The sequence below is a fragment of the Thamnophis elegans genome, chromosome 6 (assembly GCF_009769535.1).
Source record: "Thamnophis elegans isolate rThaEle1 chromosome 6, rThaEle1.pri, whole genome shotgun sequence".
NCBI lineage: Eukaryota > Metazoa > Chordata > Lepidosauria > Squamata > Colubridae > Thamnophis > Thamnophis elegans.
The window spans coordinates 10,817,090-10,837,510 of record NC_045546.1 but is presented as its reverse complement, the minus strand read 5'-3'; the positions used below and the strand labels follow the sequence as shown (position 1 = coordinate 10,837,510).

Sequence of the window (20,421 nt, the reverse complement as noted above, 5' to 3'; positions counted from 1 at the left end):
TCAGAACCTCTGGCAAATTGAAAAAAATTCTGCCAGCTTCCTACAAAAGACAATTTATCTTCTCTGTTTTATCCAATTCCTTAAAGGCAGCTTTTCCAATATGGCGTATCCCTTCAGGTCCCAGAATGCCAGTTGGAGAAATCCGACTTATGAATCATCGAAAGATGTTTCCAAATGTGTGTCTGTGCCTATCTGACGCCTATCTATTTACATTGCTTTCATGATAAGGCAGGACGTGCTATTTGGGACGAAAATAAAATATTCCCAATTGCTAATTTTATCACGATTGAGAACTGCATAATTGGATACAGTATAATTACTGAACTAATAACTTTGTGCATATGCTTGCGTGGCTGTATCTCAGGGCTGTCTTATCATTATTCTGTTAACCTGCGGTCGATAGTTCGCTGATTAAATGACTACTTTTACGGCAGAAGTCGATACGGTTTGTGTACCAAAGAAGTTAACTTTGGATATGTGCCATTGCATGCCATGTGATATCATGCCTATATATTTAGAGAAAGTTTTGGCTGTTGGATTTTAAGCAGGAATATTGCCAAGCTTACCTGGAGAGGCTAAGAGCTGAGCCTCGGTTCTTCTAATCCAGGGGTGTTGAACACGATTTCCTTGAGGGCTGCATCAGGGTTGGGGAGGGGGCGTGGCCAGCTTGACGTCCTGCAGCCCTCTGCCAGGAAAAATGGAGCTTGGGTGGGTAACATGGCTCCATTTTTGCTGGCAGAGGCACCGCAGGCCCATCTTTTGCTGTTTCCAGGGCGGGCCTGGGGCCCCAGATCTAAGCACCCCACGAGCCAGATTTGGCCCGTGGGCCTTGAGTTTAACACCCCTGTTCTAATCTATTGTAACTTGTACTTATAAGCAGGTCAGTTAGAACCCTTATACCAGTCATTAAAAAAAGGTTGTTATAAGGCCAAAGAAGGACACGGTGGCTCAGTGGCTAAGACGCTGAGCTTGTTGATCAAATAGGTCTGCAGTTCGGAGGTTCGAATCCCTAGTGCTGCGTAACAAGGTGAGCTCCCGTTACGTGTCCCAGCTTCTGCCAACCTAGCAGTTCGAAAACACGTAAAAATAGCAATAGCAGTTAGACTTATATACCGCTTCATAGGGCTTTCAGCCCTCTCTAAGCGGTTTACAGAGTCAGCATATCGCCCCCACAGTCTGGGTCCTCATTTCACCCACCTCGGAAGGATGGAAGGCTGAGTCAACCTTGAGCCGGTGAGATTTGAACCGCCGAACTGCAGATAGCAGTCAGCTGAAGTGGCCTGCAGTACTGCACCCTAATCACTGCGCCATCTCGGCTCTTAAAAATGCAAGTAGAAAAATAGGGACCACCTTTGGTGGGAAGGGAACAGCCTTCTATGTTCCTTCGGCATTGAGCCATGCCAGTCACATGACCACGGAGTCGTCTTTGGACAGCGCTGGCTCTTCAGCTTTGAAACGGAGATGAGCACCGCCCCCTAGAGCCGGAAACAACTAGGACATATGTGCAAGGGGAACCTTTAACTTTCTAAGGCCAAAATGACAATGAGGAAAGAAATGCAAATTAAAAAAAAAAGTTGACGGGACGTGACTTACTTTCATTGCCGTTTTCCCAGGTCTTCCTGATGGAGTCACAATCAGAACGGCATGGAGATACAGCGGGTAAGTTGGGGGCCACACTGCAGACTACCACACCCCTCCTTGCTGTCAGGATCCGGGGGGATTCCGGATGGAAGGTTGTCATCTCTTGATGTTCCACCCCATGCCCGTCAACTATCTTGTCCAAATTGTTCCTAGACTCACTCTGGAAGCAAGGTGTGTAGGCCATCGGCCTCACGGGGACTTGAGGAGGTCCAACTTCTTGATAGATGTTGCGGCTGTCGCCGCTGGTCCTTATATTCTTGAACTGGATGCCGTTGCTTTTGTGGAGCAGAGCAGCCGTGGCTGGGTCTTGGACCAAAGTAATGTTGTTGCGAGAATAATTCTTGCGGAAAACTTTCTTGCGGAAGACAATGAAGAGGACGACCAACAGAAAGATGATGAAAAGGACAACGGCGATGCCTATCAATTCCTCCTTGCCCACGTAAGAATGGCCAGCTTGGATATTAGGAACCACCACGGGTCTTAGTCCACAATGCTGGCCCACGAACCCGGGGGTGCAGTTACACAGAAAGGAACCGAATACGTTGACGCAAGAGCCCCCGTTCTCACACTCCTCTCTTTCGCATTCGTTGATGTCTTCATCGCATCTGCAAGAAATAGAATCAAAGTGGGCGAGAGATTCCAGCGGTTTGCACGACTTTGCCTTTACTTTCCATACATTTTATTCAGTTAAGTCTTAGATTTAGATAGAATCAAGATCACGTGAAGTGTTAACACCACTTTATAAGGCCTTGGTAAGGCCACACTTGGAATACTGCATTCAGTTTTAGTCTCCATGGTGTAAAAAAGATGTGGAGACTCTAGAAAGAGTGCAGAGAAGAGCAACAAAGATGATTAAGTGACTGGAGGCTAAAACATATGAGGAACGGTTGCTGGACATGCGTATGTCTAGTTTGATGAAAAGAAGGACTAGGGGAGACATGATAGCAATCTTCCAATATCTCAGGGGTTGCCACAAAGAAGAGGGAGTCAAGCTATTCTCCAAGGCACTTGAGGGTAGAACAAGAAACAATGGGTGGAAACTAATCAAGGAGAGAAGCAACTTAGAATTAAGAAGAAATTTCCTGACAGTGAGAACAATGAATCAGTGGAACAGAAGTTGCCTCCAGAAGTTGTGAATGCCCCAACACTGGAAGTCTTTAAGAATATGTTCGATAGCCATTTGTCTGAAACGGTATAGGCAGAGGGTGGGACTAGAAGACCTCCAAGGTCCCTTCCAACTCTGCTATTGTATTGTATTATTTTATACATTGCTTTCCCTCTAAAAGATTAAGCGCTGTTCTGACCTAGGTTTCCCCCAAAAGCACGAGGCAGAGTCCTAATCCCGACAAAACCTCTTTTATTAAACGAATGTGAATTCTTCTCATTCACATTCAGCAAGGCCTGGCAAACAGTCTTTCAAAGGAATATTTGTGACTACAGACCTCTACACTCTATTGCCAAAGGTATTCGCTCACCCATCCAAATAATTAGAATCAGGTGTTCCAATCGCTTCCATAGCCACAGGTGTATAAAATCAAGTACCTAGGCATGCAGACTGTTTTTACAAACATTTGGGAAAGCATGGGTCGCTCTCAAGAGCTCAGTGAATCCCAGCGTGGAACTGTGATAGGATGCCACCTGTGCAACAAATCCAGTTGTGAGATTTCCTCGCTCCTAAATATTCCACAGTCAACTGTCAGCTGTATTATAAGAACGTGGAAGTGTTTGGGAACGACAGCAACTCAGCCACGAAGTGGTAGGCCACGTAAACTGACAGAGCGGATGCTGAGGAGCATAGTGCGAAGAGGTCACCAACTTTCTGCAGAATCAATCGCGACAGACCTCCAAACGTCATGCGGCCTTCCGATTAGCTGCAGAACAGTGTGCAGAGAGCTTCATGGAATGGGTTTCCATGGCCGAGCAGCTGCAGCCAAGCCATACATCACCAAGGGCAATGCAAAGCGCCGGATGCAGTGGTGTAAAGCACGCCGCCACTGGACTTTAGAGCAGTGGAGACGCGTTCTCTGGAGTGACGAATCGCGCTTCTCCATCTGGCAATCTGATGGACGAGTCTGGGTTTGGCGGTTGCCAGGAGAACGGTACTCGTCTGACTGCATTGTGCCAAGGGTAAAGTTTGGTGGAGAGGGGATTATGGTGTGGGGTTGTTTTCCAGGAGCTGGGCTTGGCCCCTTAGTTCCAGTGAAAGGAACTCTGAATGCTTCAACATACCAAGATATTTTGGACCATTCCATGCTCCCAACTTTGTGGGAACAGTTTGGAGCTGGCCCCTTCCTCTTCCAACATGGCTGTGCATCAGTGCACAAAACAAGATCCATAAAGACATGGATGACAGAGTCTGGTGTGGATGAACTCGGCTGGCCTGCACAGAGTCCTGACCTCAACCCGATAGACCATCTTTGGGATGAATTCGAGCGGAGACTGAGAGCCAGGCCTTCTCCTCCAACATCAGTGTGTGACCTCACAAATGCGCTTCTGGAAGAATGGTCAAAAATCCCCATCAACACACTCCTGAACCTTGTGGACAGCCTTCCCTGAAGAGGCCTTCCGAAAAGCCGTTAAAACCTGGCTGTGTCGGCAGGCCTGGGGTTGATGAGTTCCCTTCCCCTCTCGATTGTGTGTCTGTTGGTTATTTTAAATGCTTGTATTCGTATTTCTTGTGTTTCCCTTCCCCTCTTGGGTTTGTGAGCCGCCCTGAGTCCCGCTGGGAATAGGGCGGCATATAAATAAAACGAAACCTGAAACCTTATAGCTGCAAAGGGTGGACTGGCATCATATTGAACCCTATGGATTAGGAATGGGATGTCAGTTACAGTAAGTTCAAATGCGAGTAAAGGCAGGTGGGCGAATACTTTTGGCAATATAGTTGGAAAGCTGCCATGTAAATATTTCCCAAATGAAGTGGTGTGCATGGAAAGACTGGGCAAAGAGTCTCTGAGATTCACGGGCAGATCTTCACACTCCTGAAATGAATCTAACGACAGAACAAACGAATTGTTTCCTGCAAAAGCCCACTTCCCTTTCGCTCTTCCTTTAGAGAGAGAAATATGTGCTTCTACCTAGGATTGAACTCGCAGCCTCCTGATTATGAGGCGAGAACTCCACCTCTAGGCCACCGCAACCCTCAGATGTATCTCATCAATGCTTTGAAAAAAAAAATAACCAATTTAACTTTTGTAGCACTGATTATTAGTCTATAACGACGCAAGGATCATAGCTTTGTATCATCAATGGAATTAGCTCTCCAAAGTTATTTTTCTCCCGACATTATGCTGCAGAATAGTGATGCTAAGCCCCCCCAAACCTTTGAGGGGCCCTAGTGAGTGCTGTACTTACGTCACTCCAGTTAATCCACTTTTGCAGGTGCAAATGAAGGCACTGCCTATGGGATCACAGGATCCTCCGTGGTGGCAAGGATTTGGAAAGCAGGCGGTGATCTCCGATTCACAGTTTCGCCCAGTGAACTGAGAAAGGCAACTGCACTGGTAACCTAAGTCAAGGGGAAGGAGAGAAGCAGAAACGGGAAGGGTTTAAATATAAAATTTCGGAGATTAATAAAACTGTATAATTCTCCAAATAAGGTAGGTTGCGCTGGGGAAGTTAACAGGAATAAAAGTGGTGTTTTATCCCCCTCTGGTGGTCACTTTAGAGATAGTCCTCAATTAGGAAACTTGCATCAGGAACGAAGTCACGCACCGATTGTGCAGCGCGCATTCATCGAAAAGCCCGAAGGCTCTTTTATTTTAATGAAGAAGAAAATCAAAGTTATAATAGCAGAGGAGTTTTGATACGTTGCAATATTTATGAATAAAGACCTTCAGGTTAGCTAAGTTACTTCTCTAAATACTACACAGTGTGAAGAGACATCAATCAATCAGGATAGAGCTGGAAGGGACCTTGGAGGTCTTCTAGCCCAACCCCCCCACCCCACTCAAGCAGGAGACCCTATAAAATTTGAGGCTGTCCAGTCTCTTCTTAAAAACCTACAGGGAGCCCTCATAACTAATGGGGCAAGTTGTTCCATTGAATAGAATATCAGAGTTGGAAGGGACCTTGGAGGTCTTCTAGTCCAACCCCCTGTCTAGGCAGGAAACCCTACACCACTTCAGACAAATGGTTATCCAACATCCTCTTAAAAACTTCCAGTGTTGGAGCATTCACAACTTCTGGAGGCAAGTTGTTCCACTGATTAATTGTTCTCTGTCAGGAAATTTCTCCTCAGTTCTAAGTTGCTTCTCTCCTTGATTAGTTTCCGCCCATTGCTTCTTGTTCTACCCTTGAGCTGCCTTAGAGAATAGCTTGACTCCCTCTTCTTTGTGGCAATCCCTGAGATATTGGAACACTGCTATCATGTCTCCCCTATTCTTTCTTTTCATTAAACTAGACATACCCAGTTCCTGCAGCCATTCTTCATGTTTTAGCCTCCAATCCCCTCTTTGTTGCTCTTCTCTGCACTCTTTCTAGAGTCTCCACATCTTTTCTACATCATGGAGACCAAAACTGAATGCAGTATTCCAAGTGTGGCCTTACCAAGGCCTTATAAAGTGGTATTAACACTTAATGTGATATTCATTCTATTCCTCACTGTTAGGAAGTTTCTCCTAAGTTCTAGGTTGCTTCTCTCCTTGATTAGTTTCCACTCATTGCTTCTTGTCCTGCCCTCAGGTGCTTTGGAGAATAGTTTGACTCCCTCTTCTTTGTGGCATCCCCTGAGATATTGGAAGACTGCTACCATGTCACCCCTAGTCCTTCTCTTCTCTAGGCCGGCCATACCCAATCCCTGCAACTTTCGGCACGATTTTCCGACAAGCAAAGTCAACGGGGAAACCAAATTCACCTCACAACCGTGTTACTTACTTAACAATTGCAGTCATTCGCTTAACAGTTGTGGCAAGAAAGATCGTAAAATGGGGCAAAACTCACCTAACAACAGCCACATAATTTGGAGGAGGGGGGGCTCAATTACGGTCTTAAGTCGAGGACTATCGAGTGACGCGCATGTTTTTGAGGAAAAAGTAGGTTTGAAAATGTGTGCTGAAAGGTGCATTTTTCCCATGGATTTTAGTTGCAAAGGGTAAATCTGGAAACAGGCTCTTGGGCCCATAGTTAGCTTTGTGTAGTGTTGGCAAACCTTTTCGGCACAGAGTGCCAAAACGGGAGTGTGCATGTGTGTGTGTGTGTGTGCTAGGAACTGGAAGAGCAGCCGCCCAGTGCGCATGTGCGAGCAGGGCAGCTACCCTTCTGTTTCCTGGTGTGCGCATGTGCGCTGGCCAGCTGCTTTTCCGGTTTCCAGCAATCCCGTGTGCATGAAGATCAGCTGACCAGAACCTGGAAGAGCAATGGGTGAGGGCTCTGCGTGCCACTTCTGGCACATGTACCATTGGTTTGCCATCGCAGGCTTTGTGCCTTGTCCAAAGCACTCTTAACCTGTCGATCCACTCGGTAGTCACCAAGTAAAGTGTGAAAAGAGTTTAACAATGGCCTGTTCTTTTAGCCAACATTGTTGATCGATGACCTGATAGAATGGCCCTCCAGAACTCCATTTCCACTGGCAGAGGATGGCAGGAGGCTGTTGCAGCTCAAAACGCAACTCGGGAGCCTGTTTTCGCCGACAGACTGCTCAGGCCACCACCGACAGGAGTGACATCATGCTGGCCATGCCCCCCCCCCCCGTTGGGGTCAAACACAACCCTGATGCGGCTCTCAATGAAACTGAGTTTGATACGCCTGTAATAGGGGGGCTTCTGCTGAACTCAGCTTACTATATTTTTCAGAGTATAAGACGCACCTTTTCCCCTCAAAAAAGAGGCTGAAAACCCCACTCCCTTCACCAAAATGGCCATGCATAGCCTTTAGGAGGCTTTCAGGGTACTCCTGGGGGCTGGGAAGGGCAGAAATGAGCAAAAAATGGGCCGTGTTTTCCTCAATTTTGCTCCTATAGCCCCATGAGCACTCTATAAGCCTCCTAAAGGCTATCCATGCCTTTTTGGACAAAAACGGGCCCATTTTCATCAAAAATGGGCCATTTTTTGCTCATTTTTGGCTCCCCCCAGGAGCACTCTACAAGCATCCTAAAGGCTATTCATGCCTTAAAAAAAAAAAAACGGGCCAGTTTTCGTGAAAAATGTTTGCAGAGTGCAAATTTTTTTTTTTTTAATTTGCCTCTTCAAAATCTTGGTGCGCCTTATACGCTGAAAAATATGGTAATTATATATATACACTTTTTTTTTTAATAGAAGGGATTGCCGGGGCTAATAAATTATATTGCTTGGGGGGGAGGAAGGAATGGAAAGGAAGTTTCCTACTGCTGCGGCAGCTGATTGTCTTATAGACCGGCTGATATATCGTTAAAGGCTGCTGCTTTAGAATTATGGCACCATTACAATCCTTTATTTACATACACTGCTGAGAGCGTGAAAGAAAAGCCCAAGGAAATAAATTTCCTAACAAGAGACAACGGAGAGAAACATGGTGCAAAACAGAGAGGAGTAAGGAAGCTGAGCTACCCCCCTCAGGGCACTTGCTCTCCGACAGCAGCAGTAACGCAAGGCAGCCTAACTAGCTTTAGATCATAAAACACAGCAGCAAAATATATCCGAATGCAAGCTGCTTGTCTTATCTCTCCTAATAAAATGGACCCTTCAGATCAGTAGTGGGTTTCGGCCAGTACGGCCCGGTAAAGGCGTACCGGTAGTAGCCGGGAGCAGCTGATAGCATACCGATACGATGGCTCGTTTGGTCCACCCGCCTGCCCGCATTCTATACCGGTTTTTAAAGCAACTGGCCAATTGCACACGCGCACACAGCGTGTGGTGCCTGCGCGAGTTCCGACAAGCAGCTGCATGTTTTAGGGGCGGTGGAGTGCGCATGCATGTGCAGTGCATGTGCACGAAAGAATGCGCAGCCCCGTGAGCACCGTACCGGTAGTGACGGAGAGAGGACCCCACCATTGCTTCAGATGTGAACTGCTTGTCTTCGCTACTTCCTAATAAAAGAAATCCTTAATTTGAAGATATATTCCTGTCTCGCAGCCGATGTGAATGCGAAGCATTCAATCCGCAGAGGGACGAAGCAGAAAAGGGAATTATATTAAAATGATTTGGTATAGAAAGATTTAAATTCGAACATCAGGCTATTTTCTGAGTCCAGCAAGACTCGAGCGCCAAGATGAGCCAGTCCCCCCCCCCCGTTTACTTTGCTTATTTATGGGAGGGGGGGAGAGAGATAATTTATAATATGCCGAGGGAAAGTTAAGCATGGGTTTTAGCTTTATGGCTCAGAAACATAAATAAATGCATTTTGCTTTTTCCCCCCCTTAAAAGCTTCTCCATCTTTGGAATGATGACTCTGGCGGCTTTCCTTGCAAGATCAAATGCACTCAGCCTCCCAGATTTCATATTTGCAAATGGAGAACTTTTTACACGGACAACGTTGCATTAGCTGCATGTTCTGATGTTTCCTATTAAAAGTGCTAATGCTTTCGTGTTCAGGCCTCTGGACACTGCCACTGTTTTTTCTACCAAGCATTATCCTGGAGTCCGTTTCCCGTAAGATTGGCTCAATCTAACAGAATAACAGGGCTGGAAGGGACCTTGTAGGTCATCTAGTCCAACCCCTTGCCCAAGTAGGAGACCCTGCACCATTTCTGACAGATGGCAGTCCAGGCTTTTCTTGAAAGCTTCCAAGGATGAAGCTCCCACAACTTCTAAAGGCAAGTTGTGTTAGGACAGTGATGGTGTCTCTGACCTTTTTGTTGTCGAAAGCCATAATGTAATGCGTACACGACACCCTCCTGTATAGCCCTCCCCGGTGCGCATATGTGCATGACCCCCATGCTCTCCCTAACTGCCCGAGCATGCTCATGTGGCACCCCCCAAGCTCCCTTCTGTGCATACGCACAACCTCCCCTTCCCGTGTTCCATTTTGGGCCTAGTAGGCCTCCCTGCAGCCTCTTGGGAGCAAAAACTTTCAACCAACCAATCAACCAATCAGAATAGAACTGGAAGGGAACTTGGAGGTCTTCTAGTCCAGGGGCTCAGCAATCTTAAACAGTCAAAGAGCCACAAAGTTCCTAACCGGAAGCCCCCCGTTCAATTCTGGAGCTGATTGGAAGTCTGGCTCCCTCACCATAGAGTCTCCTCCTAGCACGGCCTCCTTTTTGCTCTGCATGTCCTAACCGAAAGCCCAATCAATTGTGGAGCTGACTGGCGACAGGGAGCTGCAGCAGAGGGAAGGAAGAGCCACATGCGGCTCTTAGAATCCTTAAACCCGGCTCAAGCAGGAAATCCTATACCCACAGGTGGCACACAGAGCCTTCTCTATGGGCATGCGAACTGTAGCTCCAGCTCAGCTTCACTGCGCATGCACGCATCTCTCCCATATATGCCCCGAGTCATGTGCATCAGTCATGAAAATCAGTGGGAGGCACGCACACATGCTCGGTGGAGCAGAGCTGGGGTGACAGCTCACGTGCCCACACAGAGGGCTCTGTGTACCACCTGTGGCATGTGTGCCATAGTTTTGCCATCATGGTTCTAGGAGATGGCCAGTATTAATATGAAGACTTCAAAGCTGTAAAGGACTAGTACTGCGATGGCGAAACTTTTTGACTCATGTGCCATAAGCGGGGGGAGCACAGGAGGGTTGTGCATGGGCATGCCACACCCATAATGCAATGCATGACCCCCCCAGTGTACATGTACGCATAACAGGTGCTCCCCCCATTTTTTGCATGCTTTTTTTCCCCCTCCCCAGGCTTCAGAGGCTTTATAGGAGCCTGGGGAGGGCAAAAACAACCTCCCCCGCCCCCACGGAGGCTTCAGGAACTTCCCTGAAGCCTCCGGAGGACGAAAAACGACCCTTCCGGTTTGCCCGTAGGACCGTTTTTAGTCCTCCGGAGGCTTCAGGAGGCTTCCCTGAAGGCTCCGGAGGGCTTAAACCGACCCTACAAGTAAACCAGAAGTCCATTCCCGAACTTTCAGTTTACACGTAGGGCCGTTTTTATGCGCTCTGGAGGCTTCAGGGAAGCTCCTGAAGTCTTTGGAGGGCCTCAGGGTGGTGGTGGTGGTGAAAAATGTCTTTAAAAAAGGCTGAATTCAGCTGGCCAGCTGACAGGGCAAAGCCTTGTGTGCCCTGACAAATGGCTCCGCATGCCACCTGTGGCACACGTGCCATAGGTTCGCCATCCCGGGACTAGTACAAGATGGCCTGTGTTTGTTTCTACAAGTAGTTCTCCGCTTACAACAGTTCATTTACTGAGAGTTCAAAGTTTCAACAGCACTGCAAAAAAGTGACTTATGATGGTTTTTAACACTTACGGACATTATAGCATCCCCAGGGTCACCTGATCGAAATTCAGGCATTTGGCAACTGACTCATGTTTATAGCAATAGCAGTTAGACTTAAATATCGCTTCATAGGGCTTTCAGCCCTCTCTAAGCGGTTTACAGAGTCAGCATATTGCCCCCAACAACAATCTGGGTCCTCATTTTACCCACCTCGGAAGGATGGAAGGATGAGTCAACCCTGAGCCGGTGAGATTTGAACAGCTGAACTGCAGATCTGCAGTCAGCTGAAGTAGCTTGCAGTGCTGCATTTAACCACTGCGCCACCTCGGCTCATATGACGAGTGCTGTGTCCTGGGGTCATGGGATGATCTTTGGCTGACAAGCAAAGTCAATCGGGGAAGCCAGATTCACTTAACAATTGTATTGCTAACTTAACAACTGCAGTGATTCACTTAACAACAGTGGCAAGAGAGGGTTGTAAAATGGGGCAAAATTCACTTAACAACCATTTCGCTCAGCAACAGAAATTTTGGGCTCAATTACGGTCGTTAAGTCGAGGATCACCAGTATTGAGTAGGAAAAAAAATGATAGAATATGCAATATATTCATCAAGGGCAGACATATTAGGTTATCGATGTGGTGAGCTCGTCAGTAACACACACATACACACACACACACACAAATCATATTCCCCTGAGAATTTGCATCTAGCAGGTGGGATTAACCACAAAAGCAATTTATGCATTAGAATACCATTTCCTTATTTCCCCAAGGAGAAAGTTGTTTCAGTAGGATTAGATGCAAAATTACTGGTATGAGCTTCAAGTATAAACAAAGGCACACACTTTCCGTAAAAATACACTCAAGCATCGGACTGTGCTTCTACAGTATATTCCATGTTGGCATATCTGATGGGGACGTGGGATTCAGCCAGCTCGCACCTATTTGGGAGAACCGTTTGTTAACTTTCTAAACAGTTCGGAGAACCGGTTGTTGGGAGAAATCTCATCTTGGTTTTTCCCACTTTACAGGGCTAATCCTGTAAGGAAGGCAGGAAGGAAACATTCTGGTGTTGTTTCTAGCCTAATCTTTATTATTCTGTTTACAGAAACTGTAGCATGGAATGCTATTGCCTTCCCACCCAAGGTGGTTCCTATTTTTCTACTTGCATTTTTATATGCTTTGAACTGCTAGGTTGTCAGAAGCTGGGACAAGTAATATGAACTCACTCTGTTACATAGCGCTAGGGAACTGCCAAAAATGAAAAAAAGGGCATGCAGAGGTTTTGGGACGCTTGTAGAGTGCTCCTGGGCCCATTTTTCACTCATTTTTGCCTTCAGCCCTCAGGAACAGTTTATAAGCTTCCCAAACCCTCTGCACGTCCATTTTTATAAAGGGGGTGGAGTCTCAGTAGGCCAAAAATTCTGTGTTCAGTGTATAAGACGCACCTAGATTTTCACCCTCTTTTGAGGGAAAAAGGTACGTCTTATACTCCGAAAAATACGGTATATACCACTTCATAGTGCTTTACAGCCCTCTCTAAGCTATAGAGTCAGCTTGTTGCCCCCAACTATCTGGGTCCTCATTTTACCCACCTCGAAAGAGTGGAAGGCTGAGTAAACCTTGAGCTGCTCGGAATCGAACTCCTGGAGTCAACAGTGAAGTAGCCTTCAAGTACGGCATTCTAACCACTGCGCCACCACAGCTCTTATAGTCTTATATTCCATTTAGTACAAAGAATCTACCTGAATCCCTTCCGAATGCTATCTGCTCGCTCTGGACTTAAAAACATTTCAGTCCCTTTCCCTTAGGAAAAACCATTCTTCCGTATTTCCAGCAAGTAAAATTTTTATCTTCCCACAGTGCCATAGTCTCCATCAAAGTTCTCTTCTTCAGGCTAAATATTTAATCTCTCTTCATGGCACGTTATTCATGGTGCGGTCCGAACAACAGCACAGGTTCAGAATAAAGGGAAATTATTATACTCAATTGAGACGCAGTGGCTCAGTAGCTAACACGCTGAGCTTGTCGATCAGAAAAGTCAGCAGTTCGAAACCCTAGCGCCACGTAACGGAGTGAGCTCTCATTATTTGTCCCAGCTTCTGCCAACCTAGCAGTTTGAAAGCATGTAAAAATGCAAGTAGAAAAATAGGAACAACCTTTGATGGGAAGGTAACAGCGTCCTGTGCGCCTTCGATGTTTAGTCATGCCGGCCACATGACCATGGAGACGTCTTTGGACAGCGCTGGCTCTTCAGCTTTGAAATGGGGATGAGCACTGCCCCCTAGAGTTGGGAACAACTAGCACATATGTCCGAGGGGAACCTTTACCTATTATACTCAGTGCTCACAGAGGAATAGGAGACATAGCAATAGGAAGAAGGTGAGGCTCTGTGATCAATACATGTGTTGTCATGTCAAACAACAAATCATTATCACTGTGATCATCACCATTGCCAAAGTTGGATGGGTCCAATGCCCAGCATCTTGGACTGGGTTAGGAGATCATTGGAATGATTGATTGCGGCGCAGAGCCCCAATCAATCATCTACAGAAAGAGTGATTTAGGGACACTCAGACCAATTAAGAGTGCAAAGAATTATTGTGAAGTTGGGGGATGCGGCCCAACACACGATAAGTCAATATGTCTGACTGAAGACAAATGGAATGTATTATACCATTGGCGGCTCTGTGAATTAATGCTGCGCGGAAAGAAACATAGGATGTTTCCAATTTCTCTCTGCAGCTGAAAATCAATTGGCAAATGGACGGAGGGTTGGCATGAAAAGCTGATGGCATTGGACCAATATCAGTTAGACTTATATGCCGTCCAATAGTGCTTTACAGCACTCTCTGGGCAGTCAAAATGTAAGCATTATTTGCATATCCCCCCTCCAAATCTGAGTCCCCATTTTATCAATCTTGGAAGGACGGATGGAAGGCTGAGTCCATAGCAATAGCACTTAAAGACTTGATGGCTCAGTGGCTAAGACGCTGAGCTTTTAGATAAGAAAGGTCGGGGGTTTGAATCCCTAACGCTGTGTAACGGAGTGAGCTCCCATTACTTGTCCCAGCTTCTGCCAACCTAGTAGTTCGAAAGCATGTAAAAATGCAAGTAGAAATATAGGAGCCACTTTTGGTGGGAAGGTAACAATGTTCCGTGCGCCTTCGGCATTTAGTCATGCCGGCCACATGACCACGGAGATGTCTTTGGACAGTGCTGGCTCTTCGGCTTTGAAACAGAGATGAGCACCGCCCCATAGAGTCAGGAATGACTAGCACATATGTGTGAGGGGAACCTTTATCTTTTACCACCCCAACTTGGAAGGATGGAAGAGCTGAGTCAAACTTGAGCCGGTCAGGATCGAACTCATGGCAGGGAGCAGTGCGTTCGCCTGCAATACTGCATTCTAACCACTGCGTCACCATGTCTCTCTCTCTCTCTCTCTCAACCTCGAGAGCCAGTCAGGATCAAACTCTAGACTGTAGGCAGAGTTCGCCTGCAACGCTGCGCTTTTAAACGCTATGTCACCAGGAGTCAACTAAGCTCATCCCGCCACTCTAAAAAAAAACCAAGAACAAGGCAAGAACGCTCACCTCCAGACGGCACACTGATACAGGTTCCTCCGTTCTGACAAGGGTTACGCTCGCAGGGGTCAGGATACAGCACACAGCCAAGCTTGAGTTCGGTTAGTCCCACCACCTCCGCAAAGCTGCTGCGTTTGTTCTGGAGAGGCAGCTCGTTGTTGTTGAGGATGATGGAATCCAAACAGCCTTGGAAGCCGCTCAAAACCTGGGTGGACCTCTTGTCTGTTAAGCTTCGGACATTGTCCACCTGAACCTGGGCTCCGAAATAAACAGAGCTATCAGTGCTCAGGGTCTGGAAGTAAAGGGGAGCTTTGCGCCTCTCCACGTAGCTATCGTCGAGCGAGAGGCTGGTGAAGTTCCGGTTCAATTCCAGGAAGACGGAATGCCAGCTCCCATCGTTCACAGTCCTGCCTGAAATTCCCAGGATGCCTGGGCCAGCACCACAGTCCAACTGGAACCACAGTTTTCCGTCCACGACCTGCAAACGGAAAGCGAAATGTCAGGAAAACAGAGCTTGTTAAACAGTGGAGATACCACTTGCCCCAGCATGGTTTTCTGAACCAGTGTATAATCCGTCTATTTTGCCTTGGGCGAATTTCTATGTTTGATAGCAATTACACTGTCCAACAGTCAGACTATTGCAAGATGTTTCGCATCAGGGATGTCAAACTCAAGGCCCATGGGGCAGGATCTGGCCTGCAGGGTGTTTAGATCTGGCCCGTAGGGCCGCCCTGGAAGCAGCGAAGGACCAGTCCATAATGCTTCTTCCAGCAAAAACAGAGCTGGGTGGGTGGGTGCATGCAGCAGAGAGTTGCAGGAGGTTGTCACAGCCAAAAATGGAGCTCGGGAGCCTGTTTTCGCTGGCAGAGAGCTCGGGCCACCACAGGCGCCTCTAACACAAGTGATGTTGAGCTGGGCATGCCCACCCCGGTCTCCGGAGCACGGGGGAAGCCATTTTCACCCTCCCAGAGGCTCAAGGAAAGCAACACCACCACCCCCGCTATGGTGTAGGAAGTTGAGTAGGCCACGCCCACCATAGTCACGCCTATCTAGCAACCGGAGCAGAGAACCGGTTGCTAACATTTTTGAATGCCACCCCTGGGGTGGAGCTGTACAGGTTGGTGGAGAGCCATTTGTTTAACCCTTCACAAGAGAAATAAAGAACTTTTTGAGACATATTATCATCTAGGGTGGACGTGCGAGATGGCAAAAAAATATTGGACCAAAATGAAAAAGTGGCTCAAAGAAATAACAGGGAATTATATAGATTGGAAACTGGATATTTTTTTTCTATTGGGTATCACTACAAAAAAGTACAGTCGTATACAATATATACAATACCTGATCCTTCACATTGTAACTGCAGCTAGAATAACGTACACCAAAAGTGGAAAAACAATGAAGTATCAAAGGAAAATGCGGTGATAAGAAAAATCTTAAGTGTGTGCAGAGATGGACAAGCTGACGAAAGAAATTCAAGGAAAGGAGAAATCGGAATATTATTTAACATGGAACAAATGGTATAAATATTTCGAGGACAGAAACAAGAAGTAGGGAAACACAAAATAGTGACGTAGTAGAGGTGTTAGGATATAGTGATAAGACAAAATATGGTAAATATAGGTGAAGATATAGTAGCTAAACAATAGCAAGTATATAAGGTACAAAATATATGTAAAGTGATATTCCAATACAAACAATTAAGTATAAATAAGTTTGGAATAGTATGCACAAACAATTAAAAGAACTTTTTGGAGGACTGCCTCACTGTCAGTGGTAGGATTCAGCTGGTTCGCACCTATTCGGGAGAACCGGTTGTTAACTTTCTGAGAGTTCAGAGAATTGGTTGTTGGAAGAAATCCCATTTTGTTTTTTTCCACTTTACAGGACTAATCCTGTAAGGAAGGCAGGAAGGAAACATTCTGGTGTTGTTTCTAGCCTAATCTTTATTGAAACTGCCTCTCCGGTTAACCCTTATTACATTGAAACAGCTAAGGCCAAGCGCCCATTGACATGAGTGACGTTGAGTTGGCCATGCCCACCCGGTTACATGACCACCGAGCCACGCCTACCCAACTAACCATTAGGGCAGAGAACCGGTTGTTAAATTATTTGAATCCCACCACTGGACTGGGGTCATACTACAAATTTTGTCTTCCCACTTTGTTGCCCCAAATGAACACTTTCTGCTTCTTGTGTTGCTTCTCCTTGAACCAAATTCCATATCCCTGGATTTTAGCCTAAGGTCTCCATACGGACAAGTTGCAGTAAATCCAAGGCATAAATTAAAATCCCCGCGAATCAATAATTCATATAGACGTACATGCACCTACGCACACCTACACAGGCAGTCATTAAATCGGCCAGGAAGGCAGGCAGGAAGGAAGGAACTTTTAATCCACAAATTAGTGCCCTTTCATCGCTTCACCAAATAGGCGGAATGAGATGAACGGCCCTAATAAATCATTATTTTTTTTTGGAATATTAGCCTAGCAAAGGTGGCTTGGATGTCAACCATATCTGCGTATCAGCATTAGTAATAAAACCATCAAATGGTCCTTCGGGGATTTCCCCCTAGGCTTGCAGTCACAGCTCCTGAATGCAAAAAAGACTACTTAACCCACCCCATCCAGAAGAACATTGAGTTAGAAGGATTACGTTTCAGGATTGTTTGAGCAAAAGGGTAGATTTATTAAAATATTACTTCCTACGCCTCCCACCACACTGGGACGGCGTCCAAGGCTTTTCGCTGTTTCAGCAATGAATGTTTCAGGCAGGCTTGACTGGTATAACAGATGACTACTACACAGTCATCTGAATTGTATTCTACTAAGTGTATGTAAATGTATTTATTATCTGACCAGACATACTTATATGGAGACTAAAACATATGAAGAACGGTTGCAGGAACTGGGTATGTCTAGTTTAATGAAAAGAAGGACTAGGGGAGACATGATAGCAGTGTTCCAATATCTCAGGGGTTGCCACAAAGAAGAGGGAGTCAACCTATTCTCCAAAGCACCTGAGGGCAGGACAAGAAGCAATGGGTGGAAACTAATCAAGGAGAGAAGCAACTTAGCACTAAGGAGGAATTTCCTGACAGTTAGAACAATTAATCAGCCTCCAGAAGTTGTGAATGGTCCAACACTGGAAGTCTTAAAGATGTTGGATAGCCATTTATCTGAAACAGTATAGGGTTTCCTGCCTAGGCAGGGGGTTGGACTAGAAGACCTCCAAGGTCCCTTCCAACTCTGCTATTGTATTATTGTATTGTATTATACTGTATATACCAGAGATGGCGAACCTTTTTCTTACGGCATGCCAAAATTTGCGCCCATGCTATCGCTCTCTCTCATACCAATTCAATCCTCCCCGCCCACCTGCGCATGTGTGCATGACCCCCCTTGTGCATGCATGCATGACCCCCCGCACCCCCCCAGGCTCTGGAGAATTCCCTAAAGCTTGAAGAGTGCGAAAACGGCCTCCCATGAAGGCCTTCCGGAAGCAGGAAACGGATTATTTTCAAACTTCTGGTTGACCCATTGGGGCCGTTTTTCATTTCCGGCTTCTGGAGGGCTGAGGGAGGCTGTTTTTGCCCTACCCAGGCTCCAGGAACCTGGGAGGGCAAAAATTGCCTCCCCGGCAAAAAAAATCAGCTGGCTGGCATGTGCATGGTGTACTAGCAAATATGGCTCGGTGTGCAACCTGTGAGACACATGCCTTAGGTTTCCCATCACGGGTATATACTGACCAATATATTTATTATAGATAGTCCTTGACTTGTAACAGTTCATTCAAAGTTACGACGACACTGAAAAAAGTGACCGATAACTGTTTTTCACACTTACGACCCGTTGCAGTGTCCCCATGGCTGCATGATCAAAATTCAGACACCTGGCTACTGGTTTCACATTTATGACGGTTGCCATGTCCGGGCGGGGGCGTTGTTGTTGTGCAATCTGCTTTTGCGGCCTTCTGACAAGCAAAGTCAATGGGGAAGCCAGGTTCACTTCATAACCTGGTTCCTAACTTAACAGTTGCGGTGATTCACTTAACAACTGTGGCAAGAAAGGTCGTAAACTGTTGGACAAAATTCACTGAACAACTGTTTTTCTTAGTAACAGAAATGTTGAGCTCAATTGCGATCGTAAGTCGAGGACTACCTGTTCCACACTTATTACAGGAGGAGGAGGAGGAGGAGGAAGTGAAGGAGGAGGAATAATAATAATAATAATAATAATAATAATAATAATAATGCTATTTGGAAATTCTAAATTTATCGGACTTCAACATTCTGATTCTACAAAAAAACCACCCTACTTGGAACAGCTTATATCCTCCGACGTTACCTTAACACAGTGGTTCTCAACCTGTGGGTCGGGACCCCTTTGGGGGTCAAATGACCCTTTCACAGGGGTCACCTAATACCATCGGAAAACACATATTTTCAAAAAAATATGGAAAACATAAAATAATTTTATGGTTGGGGGTCACCACAACATGAGGAACTGTATTAAAGCGTTGTGGCATTAGGAAGGTTGAGACCCACTGCCTTAACAGTTCCTAGGTCCTTCGTTAGGACTCGAGCTGTTGAGCTACCAACCAGCCCCAAAGGCTGTAAATCTCACTAAAGATTAACCACATACTACTACTACTACTACTACTACTACTACTACTGATAAGGAAGAGGAGGAGGAAGTAAAGGGGGAGGAGGAGGAGGAAGGAAGTAAAGGAGGAGGAAGTAGGAGAAGAAGGAGGAAATAAAGAAGGAGGAGGAAGAAAAAGAAGGAGAAGGAGGAAATAAAGGAGGAGGAGGCGGAAGAAGAAGAACAAGGAGGAGGAAGTAAAGAAGGAGGAGGAAGAAGAATAGCAATAGCAATAGCAGTTAGACTTATATACCGCTTCATAGGGCTTTCAGCCCTCTCTAAGTGGTTTACAGAGAGTCAGCATATCGCCCCCACAGTCTGGGTCCTCATTTCACCCTCCTCGGAAGGATGGAAGGCTGAGTCAACCTTGAGCCGGTGAGATTAAAACCGCTGAACTGCAGATAACAGTCAGCTGAAGTGGCCTGCAGTACTGCACTCTAACCACTGCGCCACCTCGGCTCTTCATAAGAAGAAGGAGAAGGAGGAAATAAAGGAGGAAGAAGCAGCAGCAGAACAAGAAGAAGAAGGAAAAGAAAGATGAGGAGGAGGTAGTAGTAGTAGTAGTAATGGTGGTGGTGGTGGTGCTACTACTTGTGGAGAGATCAAAAGTAAGTACATTTGAAGAAATTCATATTCTGTCCTTTTTATTATTATTATCAGGCCATGCTCTGCTCTACAAGTGAGAAATTCACTGTATTGCAATAACTTGATCGTAAAAGTTAGAATAAATGAGCAGAGACCAGGAAAGGCAATGACCCACGTAATAAGGGGTTACTAAAAATTACTCTTCGGGTTTATTGCTCCAAAGGCTTTTCTCTAGAAATGAGAGAAAGGAAGAAGAATGTCTGGAGCCAAAGTGGGGTGAGAATTAAGAGCCGGCTCCGTATTTTGCAATAGGTGCAGTTACCGTTTTAGCTCTGCTTATGGTTGAACGTGGCTACTGTTTTCGCCTGTGGCTTCAGCAAATAGGCGTAAATTGAACTAAACCATAAGCCGGAGGAACTTGACCCCTTATGTGTTAGTAAATTAGCACTTCCCCCAGGGTAGGACTGTACCATGTGGCTTGAAGAATGTTTGAATCAGCTCCTGGCAGAACAGAGCTTAGCATCAGAGCAAACCAAATTCTGTAGTCCTCAATTTACGACCACAATTGAGCCCAAAATTTCCTTTGCTAATAAGCAAGACAGTTGGCCAATGGGTTTTGCCTCATTTTATGACCTTCCTTCCTTGCCATAGCTCTT

The 20,421-nt window shown here is 46.1% G+C and overlaps 1 protein-coding gene across 1 annotated transcript in view; it reads right to left on the bottom strand.

Annotated features, from left to right (window-relative positions):
* The window catches only part of FAT3 (FAT atypical cadherin 3), a 417,794-nt gene that overhangs the window by 20,465 nt on the left and 376,908 nt on the right, over positions 1–20,421 (bottom strand). The window contains 3 exon segments of the mRNA XM_032219713.1: positions 1,594–2,246; positions 4,996–5,149; positions 14,544–15,012. Of these exon segments, the coding sequence (XP_032075604.1) occupies positions 1,594–2,246; positions 4,996–5,149; positions 14,544–15,012 (1,276 nt within the window).